This window comes from Melanerpes formicivorus, unplaced genomic scaffold (assembly GCF_026170545.1).
Source record: "Melanerpes formicivorus ecotype bairdi unplaced genomic scaffold, bMelFor1.0.p_v2 SCAF_21, whole genome shotgun sequence".
NCBI classification, from domain to species: Eukaryota; Metazoa; Chordata; class Aves; order Piciformes; family Picidae; genus Melanerpes; species Melanerpes formicivorus.
Window position 1 is genome coordinate 1,934,039 of NW_027142373.1, and position 22,843 is coordinate 1,956,881.

Genomic DNA, 22,843 nt, shown 5'->3' on the forward strand with positions numbered 1-22,843 from the left:
CCTCATGCTGACAGTCTCACTATGGACAGCACTCAGGTGAGTGTCTCAAACCCAGAGCTGCCATTTGGTTACTGTTCACAGGGAGATGAGCATTTGTATTAGAGCTGAGGGCAGCAACTGTCTCCCCTCAACACTGCTCCCTTCTTCCCCCAAATTAAAAGCAGCCAACTCATCTTGTCCTCGCTACCACAAGGACTTGTCTCAGCAGTTCTCTGGGAAAGGAGATGATGGGTTTGCATTTCACATCTAACTCCCCTGCAAAAATACAAACCAATCCCATTTCCTTTCTCCTGCCTGGTTTGTAAACAGGCAGGTTTTGCAGAATCACCACAGAAACCAAGAAAATACTTGGTGCAATGTATTTTTCCTTCAAGCCACCTTTAACTGACACCTAGAGCTGAAATATTACACACACTGACCCAAGTCTGAATCAATAAGTGAATGATTTCCAGAACCTAAGTTTCATCACTCTGAAGAAATGGAAGTGTTCCAATCTATTGCTTTCTAAAAGAAAAACTGCTATTACTGGTCCAATAAATAATTATCCAGGCCTGGTTAATTCTTCAGAGGGCTTGAAGTGTGTGCAGGGTGATGCCACAGCACTGACAGGCAGCATTCAGCAGACACTGAGGGATGCTGCAGCCTCCTGGAGGCTAAAATGGGCCTGGAAGTAACATCATAGTTGGTACCAATGTGAGCAGGGGAGGAGCAGCAACCAACAGGTTCATCCTTGGTGCTCTTCAGGCAGCCACAATAAGTGCTCCCAGGTCTCAGGGTATGAAACAGACCCTGGTGTGGCTGGGGATGGACCAGCAGGTCATCTCTGGAGAAAGCTTAAGATGTGCTTGGGTTTGAAGTTTCATCTCTCTGTTTCACACCATGGACAAACAGTTCAGGGTGGTCACAGGCAGCACAACTCATCCAGGCAGAAGAGATTTCAAAGGTTGGTGGTATGTCTTTTAACCCATCCTGACCCAGGTCCTCACTCCATGCCAGGGAAGGTGGCAATACTATGGATTATTGGATTGTTATGCAAATCAGCATGCCTGGCAAAAGTATTCATTTGTCATCCTTCAACACTCCCTGAAGTTTAATTTGGAACCTAATCTGCATTCAATTAACATTTTAAAGCACCACTTACTTGCTGTTTTGTTTGCCTACATGATTTAAATCCTGGGAGCAATCCTCTGCTTTGGATAAGGTGAGGGATGGGTGAGTGCCTTCTGCACCAGCAGCCTGCACACAGCTCCAGCCATGGCTGTACCTTCCTGCCCCAACTCCTGCGCCCTCACCTGTAAGGCTAGGCACTAAGAAACACTTGAGCCACAGCTACTGCAGGGAGAGAAGCTGCCAGCCACCACTGCTCCCTTCTCTGCCTCATGAGGCAAGAAGGGAAGTTGGGAAGGACAGTGTGATGGGCCTGAGACCTCATCTCTGCACTTCAGTGACTATAAGCCACTGGTTTCCAGTGGCACAAACCCATGTCCAGAGCCTACTACATTAGAAGGGCATTTAAAATAGTTTTCTCTAAAATCTATCTCAAGTTGCAGCAGGGAAGGCTTAGGTTGGATATGAGGGAAAATTTCTTCCCTGAAAGGTTTGTCAAGCCCTGGAACAGGCTGCCCAGGGCAGTGGTTGAATCGGCATGGCTGGAGGGATTTAAAAGCTGTGTAGATGTGGTGCTGAGGGACAGGGTTTAGTGGTGGTCTTGGTAGGGTTAGCTAATGGTTGGACTTGATGATCTCAAAGTTCTTTTTCAGTCTAAACAGTTCTGTGATCCTAGTGCAGTTTGACTTTCCTGAACTGCCCAAAGACAAATGTGCACAGGACCCAGAGCATATGCAACACCCCCAAACCAGGGGAGTGAGCAGAGAAGCTTATGAATGGCATCCTCTAACCTGGACTTGCTGAGATGCACCTCAGTGCACATTAGAATAAACCTTTATTAGAATAAACCAAACCAGGTTGGAAGAGACCTTCAAGATCATCGTGTCCAACCCATCAACCAATCCAACCCACCCAAACAGCTAACCCATGGCACCAAGCACCCTGTCAAGTCTCCTTCTGAACACCTTCAATGACGGCGACTCCACCACCTCCCCGGGCAGCCCATTCCATAGCGCAATCACTCTCTCTGTATAGAACTTCTTCCTAACATCCAACCTGAACCTCCCCTGGCGCAGCTTGAGACTATGTCCTCTTGTTCTGGTACTGGGTGCCTGGGAGAAGAGACCATCATCAGCCTGTCTACAACCTCCCTTCAGGTAGTTGTAGAGAGTGATAAGGTCACCCCTAAGTCTCCTCTTCTCCAGGCTGAGCAACCCCAGCTCCCTCAGCCTCTCCTCATAGGGCTTGTGTTCCAAACCCCTCACCAACTTTGTTGCTCTTCTCTGGACTCGTTCCAGCAAGTCAACCTCCTTCCTAAACTGAGGGGCCCAGAACTGGACACAGTACTCGAGGTGTGGCCTAACCAGTGCAGTGTACAGGGGCAGAATGACCTCCCTGCTCCTGCTGGCCACACTGTTCTTGATGCAGGCCAGCATGCCATTGGCCCTCTTGGCTGCCTGGGCACACTGCAGGCTCATGTTAAGCCTACCATCAACCAGCACCCCCAGATCCCTCTCTGCCTGGCTGCTCTCTAGCCACTCTGACCCCAGCCTGTAGCACTGCATGGGGTTGTTGTGGCCAATGTGCAGAACCCGGCACTTGGATGTGTTAAATCTCATGCCGTTGGATTCTGCCCATCTGTCCAGCCTGTCGAGGTCTCTCTGCAGAGCCTCTCTACCCTCCAGCAGATCAACTCTTGCCCCCAGCTTGGTGTCGTCAGCAAATTTACTGATGATGGACTCAATGCCCTCATCCAGATCATCAATAAAGATGTTAAAGAGCACAGGGCCCAGCACTGATCCTTGGGGCACACCACTAGTGACTGGTTGCCAGCTGGATGTGGCACCATTCACCACCACGCTCTGGGCTCGGCCCTCCAGCCAGTTCCTAACCCATCGCAGTGTGCTCCCGTCCAAGCCATGGGCTGACAGCTTGGCCAGCAGTTTGCTATGGGGGACGGTGTCAAAGGCCTTGCTGAGGTCCAGGTAGACTACATCAACAGGCCTCCCCACATCCACCAGGCGGGTCACCTGATCATAGAAGGAGATCAGGTTGGTCAGGCAGGACCTGCCCTTCCTAAATCCATGCTGGCTAGGCCTGATCCCTTGGCCATCCTGTAAGTGTTGTGTTATTGAACTCAGGATGACCTGTTCCATGATCTTGCCTGGCACTGAGGTCAGGCTGACAGGCCTGTAATTCCCTGGCTCATCCAACCGGCCCTTCTTATGGATGGGCACCACGTTGGCCAGCTTCCAGTCCTCTGGGACCTCGCCATGGAAGAAGGGAGGCAGTGGCTTTGCTTACAAGTAGGTGAGAAGCACTGACACAGCCAAAGCTGTGACAGGCAAGCTCCAGCCACTCATCCTGGAGTGTTTTACAAGGCCATTACCCCCAGTTAGTCATCTCCATACTTGTGGCTGCTCCCCCAAGCATCTGAGGAGCTGTATTCATGTCACTCAGCTCAGTTTAGCTGCCAGTTTTGAACTGCAGAGACAGAATCTTGGACAAATACTCCCTTCTAGTGTCTTGGGGAGTGGTAACTTCCAGCCCTAAGACATAGCACAGCTGTGGAAAGGAAGCATCTTAGCAGATGGCTATGGCTGCTTGCTTCAGTGCACATCAGTCAGCAACTTCAGCTCCAGCTCCTCAAACTGCCTCCCAGCTATCACCTCTCAGGTGCTAATTAGCATCTCATGCGAGCTCTGCTACGTGACTGCTAACGGTGTGGATAAACTTCATGTGCACTTCCAGAGCCTTTGTGGTGTGTTAGCCCGAGATCAGCACCATAAAAAGCAGCCTTGAAATGCCTTACAGACACTTTTCAAAGGCTCCAAAATCTAGGTGCTGCTACAGAAAAAGTTAGCTGTTTGTTCTGTAAGTATTCCTGGGATTTCTCTTCTGCTGAGGCTTGCAGGTTGAGCTGGAATGAGGCAGGAGTCTGCCAGAAAGGTGCTCACACATCACCCCTGCTCTCCTCAGGGCTGCCTCAGGGAGCTGCTCATAGCTGTCCTGCAGCAGCTCCAGAGGATGTGAGCTAGGCCAGTCCACACATGTTAGGGTAATTCTGAAGGAGGTGTTTCTTCTAAAAGGTCCTGCTTCTGGAGCTTTTCAACAGTGGCTGTTACCTCCTTAAGCGTCTGTTATGGTTTGGGTTTGTGCGTGGTGCCCGCGGCTCTGTCTGCTCTGTGCCTGACTCCTTTGCTCCTGATTTCTTTGTTTTCCCTTTGTGTAACCTGAGGTCCCTGCAACAGAGCAGCAAGCTATCCTTATCTCACCTAACTCTGGGCCTCTGTCTCCTTTCCTCCTTGCCCTCAGCAGGGAGAAAGGGGAACCCCCTCTGCTGAACCCAGACTGCTGCCGGCTGAGCTAAAACCAGGACACTTTACTACCACCTAGAAAGGTTGGGCCAGAGGAGCCTTGAGTTCCTTTCCAACCTGGCATTCTGTGACTCTCTGAGCAATACACTGCAGCATCTTTGTAAGCCCAAACCAACCAGAAGGAAATCTGCCAAGGTGCTTTCTATGCTTCATTTGGATTCAAACAAACACACACCAACCCCTCCCCCCGACTCCTCCCCCAGACTCAGCCACAATCATTCCAGGGGGGAAAAAAAGATTAACAAACACTCAGATTTTTAAATAGCACTTACCTGGAACAAAGCTTCCCTGGACCACCTCCTTGTAAGCCCACCAGCCTTCATGGATTTTTGGTGAATTTTGTTGAGCTAGAAATAATCAAAGAACCATAAAATAAAGGCAAGGCATAGGAACTAGTTAATGACACAAACTCTGGAAGCACTAAACAGGGCAGCACCTGCTAGAGAAGGGCCATTCCTTGAGCTCCCAAGTGATGGTGATTCAATTTATTGACTTATGCTACTCATCTGTATCTCAAAGGACCTTTTCTCTGCTTCTTATGCAATAAAACACATTTGGCTTCTGAACTGTTGGGGTAGAAAATGAGGATCTATGGCACTATTGATGCTAGCTGTGCCACCCATAACTTCAATCTGAGACAAAAATGCAGAGGAAAAGTGTGCTCCTGTACAGGAGTCAAGCTCTGAGGCCAAGCTGGGGGGCTAGGAAGCAGTTTCTCCCCTTCCTCTCCCCATGACTTCTAAAATGACTTCTCCAAATTCCTGGGAAGCCAAGAGAAGAAAGGTCTTGATCAGTTTGCTCCCCATAAGGTCATTACTCATCTTTGTCCAGAAGGAAATCAGAACTGCAGCAAATTCTGTGGTTGAAATGCAAAAATCTCTGTTCACTGGAGGTGCTTCCACTGGGCACAGAGACAAACCTGTGGTCAGCCTCTGTAGGACAGCAGCTCTCTTGCCTCCACTTGTATCTGGCTTGGTGTTTTCATGTCTAGAGCAATCCTCTTTCCCCGAGCTCCAGAAAGCTCAGCTGCCTTCTGCAGCATGAAACTTGGGCTGGTTTGGGTTTCTAAGATGCTTGCAATCTCTTGCATTAAGCGCAGGAAGGACTGACCATAAATGCACAGCCAGTGAGGCTGCTGGATTTAGCAGCTTTCAGCTGCAGCCTGCTTTCTAGATCACACATTACATACAAAAGGCACAATTACCCCGGGAAGGGGTCCAGCAATTGACTAAAACTTGTTGTTGTCATCATTAAAAATGACAAAGAGGATGTGACAGGCAGGCTGAAAGGATCCAGGCTGAGGACCATTACATCCTGTTCTAGCAGTTACAAAACAATGTTTATGATTTAACTGACTGTAAATTGCAGAAACAAAAGTGAAGCTGAAGTTAATTAAACACACTGACAGAAGGACCAACACTCTGCTGTCCCAGCAAGCCAGGCCCAGGAGTGGAATGGGGGTAGGGTGGGGTGGGTGCAGATTTCTCCTCCCAGTGCTGAAGCCTGTTCCATCAGTAGAATGGCAACACCTCTGTCTGCAAGGATGGCTCACTGGGCACTCTTAGCAGCTTGCAGATGCCACTAGCTTCATTATTTTAGCTGTATATCACTGCCCAGAGGACTCACACTCTGTATGGCTTTGCTGTGCTGGACTGCACTATGCAAACATTTAGGAAATGCCAAATCTTAATCCACTATCAAAACAGAGAGCTGCAGGCCTTGGCTCTCAGCACTGGTTTCTGCAGGTGCTTTCGCACCTCTGTGTTCTGCTGAAGAACCCCTGAAAGATTTCAGAAGGCTGCAAGTGACACGAAAGGGTCCTGAGTGAGCCCCAAAGCACAGCAAGCCCTCTGCTTAGAGCTTCCCAGGAAATGGCATTGCATTGAAGTCCATCTTGTGGTGACTCCCACAGCTAAAGCTGGTCCAGCCAACCACAGGCAGCTGCATTCTGGAAGGGAGTGAGAAAGGTGTACAGAGGCTGAGAAGGCTTCAGGGAGGATGTGCATTTTCCAACACAACAGCTGACTGTCAGCAGTCATGGACCCACAGAATGGTTTGGGTTGGAAGAGACCTTCAAGATCACCCAGTTCCAACCCTATGCCTCCCACCAGCCCAGGTTGCTCAAGGCCTTGAACACCTCTAGGGATGGGGCATCCACAACATCTCAGAGCAGCCTTCCAGTGTCTCACCGTCCCCATAGTGAAGAATTTCTTCCAGCCTCAGTCTCCCTTCTTTCAGCTCAAAGCCACTGCCCCTTGTCCTGTCACTACAAGCCCCAGAAACAAACCAACCCTGTGCTGCCTCTACCCAGTCCCAGTAGTACAAGCCAGCTCCAGAAGAAAAATGTGCCCCATGACTCAGAGCTTAAAGTAAACCACAATCTAAAGGTGCTGGCTCTGCACCTCTACTTCTTCCTGTTGCCCCACCACCCAGCAAAGCCAATTCCAAACACAGGAAAAGGAAGATTTTCCTCATGCACTGGTATGGAGCAGGCTGCAGGAGCTGAGCAAGACAATTAGATTAGCAAAGCTCTGTGCTAAATAACTGCCTGCCTGAGCAATTGCCTCAGCTGGCCAAGAGCAGGACCTGGCATCACTCTCCACATTCCACAGATGTCAGATCCTTATCCCTTCAATACACAAGAAAATGCAACACATAACCAATAAGCCAGATCAGATGCTGCAGCCCAGCCATCCTAAATATCTAAGGGCAGGGGCAGTGGTGGGAATCCTGCTGATACACAGGTAGTTGAGGCCAGTGAGGAGAGCAAGAGGCAGGTGGAGAGAGCAGCTAGGGAGACAACCCCCCAGTGCTAGGCCCTCCAAAACCTTGAAATCTCAACATTTTATAGCAGTTCAGGCAAAACATCCTGCAAAATAGTGCAGAGAGTGACTGAACACAGATTTCCACTCTGCTCTGCATATTAAACCTAGCTTGGTGCCAAAGACTTACTCTGGTGGACCCTACAGGGACTTTGCTTGGAAAGGAAAAAGGTTTGTCATGATCTCATTGTTGGGAGTGCAGGACAGGGTCTGCTAAGGCCAGGGAGCAAAGTTTGCCTTCTAAAACTTTCTCCCAAACAATCACTCCAATGGATGGTACACAAGTGGGCAGGAGGTCTTACCAAAGGAGAACAAAGCTGTTCTCTGTTTTGAAACATGGTCAGAGCCATACCTGGATTAGTGCTGGAACAAGGGAATACAGAATTAGCATGAGCAGCCATATGGACAGTCCTTGCTGGGAATCCTATCTGGGACACTTACACCTGATGCACACACAGTACAGGCTCTCTGCAATTGGGGTAGCAGTGCCCATCTGACAGCGTGGCACTCTGCCTGGGTAAACAGGTTCAACCTTATGGCTCAGCAACTGTTGCCAAGCAAAAAGATTCTTCACATGTGCCAGCTCATGACACTGAAAATAGCAAAATTCTCTCAGCATCCCTCTTGTTTCAGTCAAGCTATTGTGCCTCTCCTTGCAGTTCCTCACTTGGGGGCCATAAAAAGAGGGACTCGTGCCTGCAGGGGGGACTCTGAGACTCTAATGCTCCTACCAGAGCTCTGCAGCTCCTTTCCTTACCATGACATGGCATGTAAGATCCTGAGAAGACAAAAGGTCTAGAGAGCAATTCTGGATTCCTAGAGAGGCTTAAATAGCTTTAAAAAAAGTCCAAGACTTCTGCTTTTAGCACTAAAACCTCGAGCATGCTTTTGGCTTCCAAGAAAGGTTGTTGCTTCTGCAAGGCATCAAAACAGAGGCCACACTGCACAGCCCCTTTGCTGTTAGGAGCAGGCTACCTCCACAAGTAACTCAGCAGCAGCAGTTTTTACCCTGAGCACCCTGCTCTGCCATCACAGGGACTGTCCAAGAGGCCACATTGGTGCCAGGGATGGACTCCCCTTGGTGCAGCTCTGTCCCTCAGCACTGGAAGCACCCATGGCTGAGATTAGGGCTCTGCTGCTCTAACACTATTATGTCAGATCTCTCTCAGTGCAGCTCTGAAGAGGAGACAGAGTATTTATTGGCAGCTGAACCGAGTCGAGCCGTGTTGCTTTCATCTTGTCAGATTGCTGCAGGGCTGTCCCATTGTGGAGCTTTAAATTACAGGCTGAGTTCTGCAGGATGCTGTGAATGTCTGTCTGCTGGTGGCTTCCCTGGCTCTGGAACAGCACTGTACAGGGTGACAGAAAAGCAGCCCTCCAGAGAAGAGTGCAGGGTGGGTTAAAACCAAAGCTGTAAGGAAAAGGTTCCTCTTCTTTGCTCCACTTGCAGCCCCTGGGGTGCTGCACACACTCTGAAGTTCCTGTCTCTGGGTTCAGTGACTCTGCTCATGAGACTGCTAAACCCAAGGATGCTTTGGGGGGAAACTTGGTCAGTCTAAACAGTCAGACTGAACATCTTCAGCTGTGGGCTCCCTCCACCAAATGGCTTGTCAAGCAACTGGAACACAGGAGGCCAAAGTGGGGCTGGCAGCAGGGGACCGCAGCAGATGCAGCGTGCTGGAGGCACAGCCCTCTGTAATTAATGCTGGGCTTGTTTAAAACCAGCCCCTGCATAATTGCAGCTATTATTGGAGATGTTTTTATACAGCCTTTTTTTTTTTTTTTGGGTTTTTTTTTGTATGAGAAGGACCTAGGAACACACACCTCAGGCACTATCTAAAGCATGGTTAGTGAGCAAGCAGTTGTAGGACAGGGGAGGTGAGCCTGCTCCTAAATGCTGCAGCCCTGCCACCAGGGAGGCAAAGCAAACAAAGGCTTAGAAAGGGATCAGTAAATAAAATGCTCTCATCAACTATGCCACAGCCCTTTGTAATAAATCAGAAAACATGCAAATGCTCCTTCATTAACTTAATACTTTGCAATTCCACAAATCCTTCTCCCACCAGCCCCCTGTGGAAAAGCTCTCGCTGCTGCTGTGAATTCCAAGCAGCATTCGAGGCAGGCAGAGGGACGTGACCTGTTTATATCACCTCTGAGGGCAAAAGGAAGGCGCTATCATGGGAACTCTGCTCTGGCACAGGGACCTGACTGCTCTGTGCCTTTCCTATTTATTATAATTTTTGCCTCTGATAAGATTCCAATTAAAAACCCAGGCCAAAGGGTGAGATTCCCTCGGAGCAGGCTGATATGCATACAGGCAGCAGTGGCAGAGCACTGCAGCATGGCTGACTGCTGCATCTGCTGCCCCCGTGCAGCTGGCCATGGGCAAGAGCCACTGAGTGTCCAGCTGGAGACTTGCTCAAGTAGTGCTGTGTGAAGAACTATAAATGAGTGTCTGCAAGGGCTCAAGGCTGCTCTCTCATCACAACTCCACAAGGCTTGGGGAACATCTAGAAATCTCTGCAGCAAATAGGATCTTCTGCTGCAGGTATTCTTGGCAGCCCTTCCACTCAGCTCTATTTGTGAACCTTTCCACTGAAGGGTTTCAACTCTTAAAAGGCAAGGAAAAGGGAGAAAGACAAGGAAGAGGCATTCTGAAGGCCACTGCTCAGAACTGGCAGGCAGGGCTCTAGAACATCATTTCTTCCTCTGCTATTAATCTTGCCAATGACTGTGCACTTTCCTTTAGCTACCTCTAAAATAGCTTTGTCAGATCACTTCTTTTCATCCCACTGTTTGAGAAAGGGTAGAAATGGAATGAGTTAAGGACTTCCTTGCAGCAGTGGGGGGGTACCCAGAGCCAGGTCCAGCACTTTCACCTGAGTCACCATCAGCATGTTCAGGCTTTCCTGACTCCTAAACACCATGAATACAATCTGGCTGTCTCAGTGCCCTCCAGCCTCTGACAGGAACAAATGCTGCTCTGTCTGGTGTTGGATGGGACAGTTCCTCTCCAATGAGTTGTTTAATCATGTCTAGCTATAATGTCTGAAGAGCTCTATAAAACAATGCAGAAGGAAGCAGGAAGATATCTTGTGGCATTAACTTCAGAACAGCTCTTTCTTTTCATCACACTGCATGCCTTCCACTCCCATTAATTTCTATGTGGTTTGGGGACACTCAGCAACTTCAAAGAAATGGCCTCAATATCCTTGAGCCTTTAAAGTTCAATACATTATTAATGCTAAATTAATAGGGCTTCCTCTAAAAGGAAACCACTGAGTTCCTTCCACACAGCTATCGATGTCTCATCAGGTTTCTGACACAAGCTGCTCTCTGCACTCTCTGAACAGAAAGTTACAGATCAGGAATGGCACAGTCATGGACTGTCCTGTGAACTGCTACAGGCAGAGCTTTTTTGTTCTTTCCCCATATCCTTGGCTCCAGAAAAGCCAAATCATTTCCTCAGCAGTCTTCCTATGAGGGAGCTGTGCCCAGAATTTCAGTATTCATCACTCCTTAGGGAAACTCAAGGGGAAAAAAATAAAGGTCTTCCAATTAACCTAATGGCATGGCATCAATAATAGGTGCTTGATCCTACAAATCACACAGCAGCCCCAAATCCAATGGGATTCTACGGCACACAAGCACCTGTGGTCCAGAGCGTGCCATGGAAACACTCTGCAGGGCTGCACTCTGTGCAGAGGATCCACAATGCTTCAGCAGAGCCATCACAGCATCCCCCAGGCCTTAACACCTGGAAAAGAAGGAAGCATGCCTTCAGCCTGGCCTGAGAACCCAGCAGAGCTGTGTCAGGCTGGGGGCCTACACAGAACATGTACAGTCCTGAGCACACAGGAGTCACCTCCTGCCCAGTATGGCCAGGTGCGAAGAGCTGCGACAAACACCACACAGCCATCCAAAAGCCAGCAGCAAAGGGGAGACCAAAATTCTTTTGCTGATACTGAAGTGGCTCCATGGCCCTAGATTTCTGCTCATCCTGGGGCTGACAGCCAGGGCACTAACCCAGACCATCTCACAGCTCTCTGGGCCCCCAAATGCTCAGCATCTGAACTGTCTGTCCGGCTGCTTTCTGAGCTCACAATGTCAGAGAAGTGTTTTGCTGGCCAGACAACAACAGCTTTGCAAGAAACCTGATGTCAGAGGAGGAGCCAAGAGATGGATCCACCCCAGGCAGGGGCATCCCAACAGAAAACTGCCCCCATCCTAGCACGGCTTTATTGCTCTCCACCCTCACCACAGCACTTCAGCAGGTTCCAGCCACTGCTGGTTCTTGGTTGCTGGATATTTCTTAGCAGAATGGGTGGGAAAAGAAGCTCTGTAGCTAATTTTTCTGAGCTGCCAAGTGCCAGCCTTTCTTCCAGCAAGGAGCAGTATCCAGGGGTGCTAAGGCTGTGATGTATTTTTCAACACAAGCATTGTTTCAGACTAAAGCAGATTCTGACTCTCTCAGAGCAGTCTCTCTGCATCATGCAGGCTTCCAAAGGAGCTCAGTTTGTGCACATCCCCATGGCTGCACATGGCAAGTGCAGGAGAACTTGAAATAACAAAGAACTCACTAAATTCTCTTCAAGCTGCCAGAAAAGGTTAGGATCACCAGATCTGTTCTGTGTGCTGCCAAACAATGGGATGCTACAGGCTAACACCAATCCCAAGGTCCATGCTAACGATCCAGGGCTTCCTTCACTTACATTCCCAGAAAAACTGTGGCAAGTTCAGTGTGTGTTACTGGAGGCAAGAAAAAGGAGTGCAGAAGGGTATTTGATGCTGAGATAACTGGGGCCTGTTAGAGCAACTCCCACGTAAGAAATGACTCTGAGTGCCCAGGAGCAAGCAGAGCCTCTCACCCTGCAGCATAAGAAGCTATCCAAGGTTGCACAGTGCCATGATGCTTACCCAGGCTGTCATAATGAGCCCCAAACCATTCACCAAGGCAAAGTGTCCAGCTCAGGATCCCATCAGCCAAGCAGGAATGTTGTGCATCACAAGCATTCTACAGGCAGAACAAACCCCACCTTCAGCTGGGTATCTGTTGCTCAGAGCTTGCTCTCCTTGGCTTTTGAGAGATGAGACTTTGGACACTGACAGAAGCAAAAAAAAATCAACCCCACTACAGGTAAGAATTAACAAAGAGGATTTAGTTCAGGGGAACTGTCTGCAGAAAGAGGGGCTGCAAAGGTTTCATCACAGATTTCCTAGCTTCCCTTCTTTTCATCTCTGTGCTCTTGTTTCTTCCAAGTCAAGGTCCACAGAAGTTTCAGGCAGTCTTTTATCCTTGCCTGTAGCAAGAGGAAAGAATTCCTTTGTAGTGAGGGCTAGCCAGCTCGGGCCTGGGAACAGAGGCTGCAGATGTAAATGTTCATGTTTGCTTCTTAGCAGCCTGGCACAGCTAAAGCAGAGATACCTGAGTTCCAGTGTCCTCTGGAGCCCAGGCAGCACTGCCCCTGCACCCAGGGCTCTGCCCTGTCTTATTTACCTCTACTCTAAAGTCTTCTAAAGGTTTACTTCCAAACCTTTGTGTTGTTCAGTGTTCCACCTTTGGCCAAGACACTGACTGGAGCTCCATGCTGAACTCCATGGAAATCCAGGGAGTGCACACAAACCAGAGCCCACCCACAGAGGCAATCACCAACACCACTGGCTGTAAACTCAGTTTTGAGCCCTGTTAGACAGATGCTTAAGGTCAAACTTGGATGATGGAACTGGATGCATGGAAAGAATCCTTTCTCCAGCTTCATACCTGGTTCACTGCAACTGGCATGCTGCAGTACCAGGTTTTCACTCAGCTACACTGAAACAAAGCTCAGAACCAGAAGATTTTGCATTAGCCAGACTGATCCCCACCCTTGCACACATGCTTGGAGCTGATCCAGGCCCATACCTAAAAGGATTTATGTTTTCTTAAATCCTTATGGCACTGTGTATGCAGCACCTGCTTGTTTTTTCCCCAGCACAGCTCTGTGCAGCAACATCTTGATAGGACATATTGATAAGATTTATCTCTCCGTACTCTTTGCAGCACCAGCAGGTTGCAGAGGGCTTATGGCACGGACAGCACAAGCACAGCTCACCTCTGCCTGACAGACCCATTCCAGAGCTGGGGAATAGCTTAGCCCCAGCTGCTTCAAATTGTTCTGCTGACCTGCAGGCTGCAGGCCAAACCCTTTCTGTCTGTCCTCTGCTTTGCAGTGCTGGAGCAGGTCCTGCCTCCAGCTCCTGGCCCTCTCTTTGCTGCACATGCCTGCCCATCTCTCTGGTACATCACCCGCCATAAGGAGCCCGAGTCCATAACTCTCAGTAATGCAAGCAGTGCCTGTAGCTCTCAGAGCTTTCTTGTATGAGTGAAGATTAATAAGATTTAGCAGGAGTGCAGCAGCACTCTGCAGAGCCCCAGCTCTTTGATGAATGATGCTCTCACCGCAGCCTACGCCGGGCGCATTCTAAACCCTCCCAGCTGATAGGAGCTCTCCTGATGACTTTGAATCCACCCTGAGTGTGGTCCTGGGACAAACAGGAGCTTTGGTCACCCATCTGTATTGCAGCCTTCCTTCTGAGTGCACGCTTCTTTAACTGTGCCTTCCCCAACTGCAACCCAAGGAAGGTGTGATGAAGGTGGCCCTGGGCTCACAGTCCTGCCGCACAGCTCTGCTGGCTGGCTGGGGGCTGTGCCAGCAGCAGGGTCACCCAGCAGTCACAACATTCCCTTCACAAACACTCGCCAGTTCCTCTCCTTAGTTTCTGCCATTAGGAAGCAGCCTGTGGGTGGGAGATGCCAGGGCAGTAAACAAAGCAACCTCTGATATTAAGGGGGGTAGGTAAGGTCAGGTTATTCTCAAAAAAACCCAGAAGGCTGCTCCAACAAAACCAGTTCTGGGGTCATGCTTTTCTGCCAAGGCCATCCAACAATTCTCACTGTTCACCCTGGCAGTCCCAGGGCAGTATTTAATCTAACAGCTTTTGGAGGGATAAGAGCAGGCTGGATTTGAGTTGCAAGGAGATCTGCACCCTTCCCTCTCCCCTGCTCCAGAAATAGCTCCTAGTAAAAGAAGAGATTTCCTGCTTCAGGTGGTGGTTGATTCATTCAGCTGCAAAACCTTTTGGTGGCTTTGAGGGTGAGTAAAATGCCACTTTGGCATGACTGGCATTTAACAAACTCTATCTTTACCACATAGGAACATCAACATTTAATTCCCTTCAATTATTTTTATAGCAATTCTACATCAAAGAGTGAAAACCCAACATGTAAAGTTTTATGGACCACCAGGCTACATTGCTGAGTATGAAAGCAAAGAGCAACCCACAAGAGAAGGCATCCAGTGTGGGAATGAAGCCAATCATCTAGAAGAGATCACTAATTACCTCTCATCATATATCTATAGAGAGTTTTCACTGGACAGCTACAGCCCTGCCACAGACAAGAGGCTCAGCGCACAGCCCAGTGGAGGCATTAACCTCTCTGTTGCTGTTAAACATGATGGCAACCCTCAGCTAACACTGCTGCAGTGTGCCAAGGTGAGCCAGCAGCTGAGCAAATCCTGTCTCAACAATGCTGGAACCATGTCACCTTTGAGCTCAAGTGTCAGGCTTGCTCTTCTCCCCTCAGTGACTTGTCACTCATCCCAGGTTTAAAAAAAGAGACAAAGAAATGCTGAAGAGAGGCAAAGCATGGAAAAGGTTAAACCCTAACTCAAGTGCCTGCTTAAGCAATAGCACTGCTGGGCTCCCATCTGCCTTCAGCCAGTCCCTGAGCTCAGTGCCCTGGCAGCCCCCTGCAGCCACTGCTCCTGGCACTTCCAGGTAAAAAAGTATCACAGATTTAGGACATGATCCAAACTCCCCAGGTGTTCCTGGAGAGGTTCTGTCTCTTCTCTACAGGTATGCAGATACATTCCAGAGCCAGCTAGCCTCTACCCTTCATGAGGCAGTTTGTAGCCCCAGTGTGCAGCTGTGGCAGAGCATTTGCTAGACACAAACTGTCTCCCATTGCCCTGCTTTAGTGGGAACTGCTCAGCACTTCTGCAAATCAGGCCTTGGGGAAAACAAGCAACATACAACTAGTGACCGCCCCTGTAAAGTTTGATTGGAGTGGGTTGCCAAGCAACACAAATTCTATCAGGGACAGTGATGAAATCCTATCCTCTAGAGAATCCTCAAGTCCCTTTGTCACTATCTCCTCTTCCTGCAGTCCCTTCCTTTACTCAGAACGTCCCACAACCTCTGCAGGGAAACAAGATGCTGCTAAGTTTGTGTCTTCTTGCACTGGCAAACACACTTTTGGTATTTCCAAAGTGCTAAGATCATTTCAGTTGTGAGTCTGAATTCCTCCCTTGCCTCTCCCCCACTCTGTTTTTTGAATAGGACTTAACCAAACCCTACCAACTGGCCTCATCTGTCACGGTCACCTACCAGAGTGCTGGCAAGCTTGGCTCTTGCCTCTCTCTTTCCCATCATATCAAACTGGCTCCCAGGACTAATTTTCTCCTCTCTCTCTCTCCCTGCCTCCAGCACTCCACAGCACCGTCTCCTCCACACCAACTGTCTGCTTGTCTTCCCACCCAGCACCCAGCACAGCTGTCCTCACCCAGCCAGGCAGCCCCACCGCAGGCAGATCCCCAGCTGCAGCCCCAGGCACTTAGCTGATGTAGGCTGGATGACTTATTTCAGGCTTCTGAAGGAAATCTGTTTCTCTCAGATGCTAACTCCATTTTTATCACACTTATGTATGCAAATAGATGTGTGTGAGATGTGTGTACATCTGTGTGTGGATGTGCACAACACTGGCAACCAGGATAAATGTGAATGGAATTGATAAGGAGGAACAACAGCGGATTGGATCAGCCAGCCTGGGAAGGGCCCAGCAGATGAGATTTGAGTGCTCCCTTAAAGAGTGGGCTACTGAAGAGCTCCTGGGAGTAGAAGAGGAGATGTGCCTGGGGAAGTGAGCAACTGGCCCAGCAGCTGCAGCAGTGAAGAGAAACTGGAGAGGAGCAGGCACTGCAGGGCAGAACCAGAGGCCAAGGGATGGAGATAAACTCCTGCTTGTAGCAGAGGTCCTGAAGGAAAGAAATCCCAGTGGGGGATGACTGTAAAGCAGTGGTTGAGCTCTGAGCTCCTAACACCCATGGGCACTTCTTGTTCCAGATATCTCACATTTCCCCCCTCACCTCCTCTGGAAAAGGACTCTCAGAGCTGCTCCATCCCCATTAGCCCATACCCTGGATGCAGGGGCAAACAAACTGGGGACCTGCTGGGTCTGCAGCAACAGTCAGCAGCAAAAGTGTGAGAAAAATGAATACAAACTAGGCAGCAAAGAGAGATCCTTCATCTAAAAGCCTTCCAGCCATTACAGGAAGAGGCTTAGGAATCTCCTGAGCCAGAAGTTCCACTGCATTAGCCTTGGAAAACTGAGACTAATAATGCTGCCTGCTCACACTTGCTTCAAGTTCCCTTGCTACCTGCAGAGCAAACCAGGGCTCACAGCTCTCCTCTCTAGGAAGAGGCAGCCCACAGCTAGGGCCAATCAGGTGGAGATTTAGCAAGAGCAGTGAAGCTGTGCTGAGTGTGCACAGCACCATTTAGGCTGGAGCAGCATCCAAAAGCTCCATGCTGCCAGGCACTGGATGGACACCTCCAGCCATGCACAGCCTGTCCCAGGAGCCAGGCCAGGCTGCCTCCATACACCTCTAATTGGACTCTCCTTGAAACTGAGCCTGGATCTGCAGCATTTGCAGAGTGCAGCTCTTTGTTTACTCCACTGGGCTGGAACAGGAGAATTGCTTTGGTCTGTCCCTTGTGAAATGCAGGCCTTGCCAGCACCCCACAGGACAGAGCGCAGAGGCTAATGATAAGGTATAAAAGATACCTTCATCCTCCAGGCTCCACGCTTTTGACAGGCTCATCTATTTCTGCCCATCATAAAAGCTCTGATCTCAGCCCTGTAGGCTCAATAAATAGGACATTCACAGTTCAAACCTCTTTAACTGCCTACAGAAAGTTGCTAGCTCCGTCCAGCTACTCCAGGTGACATTTCCACCTTCCTTTCCTTTTGGGGAGGGAACCAGGGGAAGGAAAGAAAAAGGAAGGGGTGGTGTACATCCACCTTCCTCCTTTTTTACCCTGCATCAGAAAGAAATTGGTATTTTCCTGGAGGCCACTGGCAGTTAGTCTGCTTTTGAGTCAGCCCTTCCTCCTGCTCTTTTTAATTGTGGTATTTACAGGTTATTTTTGACAGCTTGTGCAAGCATCCTCAACAGTGCAGAAATGCCAAGCACCTAAAGCTGACATGAGAGCCACACTGCCATTTACATGGTAACTAATCAGCTCCAGGAGAGGGATCATTAAGCTCATCATAGGCATCTTTAACAACCCTGCTTGGAGGCTGACAGAACAACGAAAGCAAAGCCCAAGTTCAACTGATATGCAAATTCCACCGTGTAAATAAGGAGGAGAACCTTCTCTGGGGGGCAGCAGGAACTCAGGCTAACTGCTGCCCTTCCTCAGCAGCAGTGACCTTAGGTGAGGCACAAGGGAAAGGAGGCCACACAGAACACTTGTAACATTTCAGCATCACTGCAGTTTAACCTGGGAAGGATTTTACTGGACAGCTTCCAGCTCTGCCAGGCCTTTGTTGCATCGTAGACTTGATTCCACAGCTGAAGACCTTCAGAATAACAAAGCCATGCAAAGAAAGAGCAGATTGACTTCTTGGCAGGAAGTCAATGTGCAAATACTAATGAAATAATGTCAGTAAGCAGTGAGACTCCTCAAAGGTCAGCAGATAGGTAGTGAAGAACTTCAGCACTGAGGTTGTTAACAATTTTGTCTTTGAGGATTCTGACAGTTTCTGTGCTTTAAGTTAAGATGTGATGACTGAACAGCCAAGCTCTCCATAGCTCCATCTCTGTCATTCTTCAGACACAAAGATTGTCCTGCTCCTACAGAAGCCAGCAACCCAATTTCTGTCCATTTATTTAGAATAGAATAAACCTTTATTTAGAATAAACCAAACCAGGTTGGAAGAAACCTTCAAGATCATCACATCCAACCCATCAACCAATCCAACCCACCTAAACAACTAACCCATGGCACCAAGCACCCCATCAAGTCTCCTCCTGAACACCTCCAATGACGGCGACTCCACCACCTCCTTGGGCAGCCCATTCCAATGGGCAATCACTCTCTCTGTATAGAACTTCTTCCTAACATCCAACCTGAACCTTCCCTGGCACAGCCTGAGACTGTGTCCTCTTGTTCTGGTACTGGCTGTCTGGGAGAAGAGACCAACATCCGCCTGTCTACAACCTCCCTTCAGGAAGTTGTAGAGAGTGATAAGGTCACCCCTGAGTCTCCTCTTCTCCAGGCTAAGCAATCCCAGCTCCCTTAGCCTCTCCTCATAGGGCTTGTGTTCCAATCCCCTCACCAACTTCGTTGCCCTTCTCTGGACTCGTTCCAGCAAGTCAACCTCCTTCCTAAACTGAGGGGCCCAGAACTGGACACAGTACTCGAGGTGCAGCCTAACCAGTGCAGTGTCCAGGGGCAGAATGACCTCCCTGCTCCTGCTGGTCACACTCTTCCTTGATGCAGGCCAGGATGCAGGCCAGGATTTAGATGCAGAACCAAAGGCAATGCCCTTTATTGAAGCTCAATTTCCCCACCTCACTGGGCCCACTTACACCAGTTGCAATATGGCAGGACTGAAGTGTTTCTGTAGAGCTGAGGATAGATCCTACTCCCCCTTAGTGTACTGCCCCCTTGTCACCTTCCCTATCCCTGACACAGGTCACCTGTGAAAGAAATGCAAACTATATCCTAACCTTCCATGACCCATGGGATCTACAACAACTTAACCTCCCTGTTCCAACATTTAGCAAAGCAAAGCAAACCTCCAGCATTTCTCCCAGTCTGTGGGAAAGTGGCACACACCCGGGCTTGGGAAGTGAGGAGATGGCACCAACATATCTGTAACTCATGGCACAGCTCTGCAAACATTGCAGGTGAAAGCTGCTCGTGAATAGCACAGAGAGTTCCAAGCTTCTGAGCGCTCTCCACAGCACCATGGTCTGTTTCCCAACATCTCTGCAGTCCTTGGAGAGGTGTAGCTGCAGATTTAATGAGCAATGCAAGCCATCTGTTATTGCCTCCAAGAGCAACTGAGAAAAAAAACAGCAACACCAGGAGTGCAGGAGATGGCAAAAGCTTGAACAAAATGGACCATCAGTAACAGGGCTCTCTGCAGGAGTGCTGCACAAACAGCCCCCAGATGAGCAGAGGACAGCTTCATTCTGCAACCCTTGCAATATCCAAGGCAGAGTTAAATCTGGGCTAGAACCATTCAGTAAAAGCCCAGGTTAATAGAGCTGGTGGGTATCTTGCTTCTGGTCACAAGCCAGTCTCCCCAATATGCTGCCCCCCCAGGAGCTGATCCTTCAGTAGCCATGCTCCAGGCTACCTCCTTTCTCTTACACACCAGAAAAGATCCTTGGAGTTATGCAGATTTATGCAAATGAAGCTGCTGCCTGCTTTACACTCAAGGCAAGCTGGGAAGAACTCCTGGCAGTGCTTCTCACCTGATCAGTGGGGTTATAACCAACCACTCTGGGTGCTGGGCAGAGGACAGTCAAGCCCCTGGTCCCCAAGGTGTCTCAACAGAAAGCAAAGCCTGACACCAGGCTAGAGCAACTCAGCTCCATGAAGCCCCTCAGCAGGCAGTCACAAATGCACTGCAGGGATGCAGGATGCTCCCTGATGCCTCTTTACTCAACACATCACAGAACCATAGAGTCATCAAGGTTGGAAAAGCCCTCTGAGATCATCCAGATGGCCACTAAACTACATCCCCAAGTGCCATGGCCACACCTCCAGAGATGGGGACTCCACCACCTCCATGGCCAGTGCCTCATTTGTCTGCAGGGTGAAGCTGAGGAGGAGGATCTGCACAGTGCCTAAGTGCTAGCTAAAGGTCAGACTACTCTTTTCCACCCTACTGTGAACCTATAATTCAAACCCAAGTCTAAACCACTTGGAACTGCAGCTGAAGCTTCGAAGCCTGGGTGTGAAGCTGCAAACCTGAACTCCTTTGTGTGGTTGAGGTTAATTAGTGTCTAGGTCTCACAAATTGTTCTTCTCTAGAACATGACTTGAGGACAGGCCTTGCTTTAGTTGCTGTCAGGTACCTCACTGCCTCCTCTCAGTAGATGCCATCCAGCCATACACATTTCCCCCATTGATATTTCCCCCTTCCACCAGAAAGCTTGGAGATATTGCCCAAAATCCACTTAAATGCTTTGGGTTTCCTTCCACAGTCCCAGTTTTATTTGAACACAATATTAAATCTGGAGGCAGAGGAATAACTGGAGGTCCATAGTTTGCATGATGAGTTCTCTTTGGCCTACTTTATCCTGCACAGCTTTGTGGCAAGAACAGATGTAAAAGCTCCTTGCAGCCTTAATCAAGACATACTATTACTGAGATAAGCAGAAGGGCAAGGAATAAGCCAGGGTTCAGAAAGAGAGAGGGCTGCATGAAATAAAGGGTTTATTTTAATCACCAGACTACCCTGCCAGAGCTTAAGTCCATTACAAAGTTAAAGCCACCTTACTCTGCTGTGTGTTAGTGTAAACACAGAATACAGCTGTAGTAATTTACTAATCAGAGGTATTTATTACCTGCTGGCCCTTCACAGCAGCACTGCAGTATTTTGCAGTGATGTTAATGAGTTATTAATTTATACAAATGACTAATGCAGCTTCCTCCCCTTTCCCAAGCAGATTAATGAAGTGCAGATAAAGTGCAGGATGCTCTGCTCTGGCTTTTCCACATCTTCCTAATGTTCAAGAACAGCAGTTAAAACCCACCCAGAGCAGAACTCAACATCAAATTATTGTGGTTTATTTTTTTTAATGACTTTTTCAGCATGGAGTATTTCCCAAAATCACAAACATCTGAAAGCCAAACCAACTCCAGCGCAGAACCTTAGGCACAGGTGTGGTAAATGGGGCCCAAAACACACCCAGGAGGAGCTCCACCCATCCCTTTGCCTAACACAAAGCTCTCACTCAGACCAAATGCCCCCAGAACTCTCCCAGCCACAATCAGAGCTTGATGTCCTCCACCAGCCATGCCCTAACTCCTGTCTCTCCCATACTGTGCTGGTGTTAACATCCCTGCTGAAAGCCAAACCACTGCACTCCTGTGCTCACATCCCAGGAGATGGATGAACTGCTCCCTCATTTCTTCCCTTTCTCTGCGTCTGTGTGCCTTGTTCTGTATCTGGGGAAAACTTCTCCCCCCTGCACAGAAACTGAGCACTGAAATGAAGTCTCTTTGCTAGATCTCTGGGAGCAGCCCTGAGCCCTGATGCTCCAAGTGCTGCACTCCCTTACAAAGCATCATTTCCCAAAAGCCTGAGCAGCCATTCTGCTGTTGGCTACATCTTCAAACATCACTTGAGGGGACAACTGCTGGTGCTGGACAGCCTGAAGGAAGACATTGGCCACCATTGGTAACACTGAAGCAAAACTAATCTTTGATTTCCATCGCTCTCCTGTGAGCTACAGCTAATGCCAGCTGGTATCTAAACAACAGCAAAGCTTTCTTCAGCCACACACATTTCAGATCACACTTTTACTGTGCTGTACATCAGCATAAAAAGAGTCTGAAGCTCGCTTCCACTCCAGAACAGCCAAGACCAGTGTCTCCAAGAGCAATAAATAATAGGATACTGCTAACACTAAACACCAAGATGGTTAAAACCATTACAAATCCATATCTCTGAGGAACTTAACAATCTATATGTTCAGTCAACTTAAAAGATCTAGGAGCAGGGTTTAGTGGATTAGTAACAACAGACCATTAATCTCTGCAGCCTCAATTTTAATCCAGCAATGACCAAAGTGATTGAAAACCAGGCTGCCCACATGACTGGTAAAGCTGCTGGGCAGGGCTCCCTCCCACACCTGCATGCCAGCAGCAGAGGTCACATCCTGTCTCTAATGGGACTGGTTACCAGAAGCCTTCTGCTTGACACTTCACCTTGAGTTCTGTGTCCTGTTCTGGGCCCCTCAATTTAAGAAGGACATTGAGACTCTTGAATGTGTCCAGAGAAGGGCAACAAGGTTGGGGAGGGGTCTGGAGCACAGCCCTGTGAGGAGAGGCTGAGGGAGCTGGGGAAGAGGAGGCTCAGGGGAGACTTTATTGTTGTCTACAACTACCTGAAGGGAGGTTGTAGCCAGATGGGGGTTGGTCTCTTCTCCCAGGCAACCAGCACCAGAACAAGAGGACACAGTCTCAACTGCACCAGGAGAAGTTTAGGCTGGAGGTGAGGAGAAAGTTCTTCCCAGAGAGAGTTGTTGGCTGTTGGAATGTGCTGCCCAGGGAGGTGGTGGAGTCACCGTCCCTGGAGGTGTTCAAGAGGGGACTGGATGTGGCACTTGGAGCCATGGTTTAGTCATGGGGTCTGTGTTGATAGGTTGGACTCGATGATCCTCGAGGTCCTTTCCAACCTAAGTGATACTGTGA

General features: G+C 49.1%; 1 protein-coding gene across 1 annotated transcript in view; it reads right to left on the minus strand.

The window, feature by feature from the left end:
- The window catches only part of CA10 (carbonic anhydrase 10), a 127,855-nt gene that overhangs the window by 95,055 nt on the left and 9,957 nt on the right, over positions 1-22,843 (minus strand). Inside the window, exon 3 of the mRNA XM_068151005.1 lies at positions 4,757-4,831. Coding sequence (XP_068007106.1) covers positions 4,757-4,831 — 75 coding nt within the window. The remainder of the gene's footprint in view (positions 1-4,756; positions 4,832-22,843) is intronic.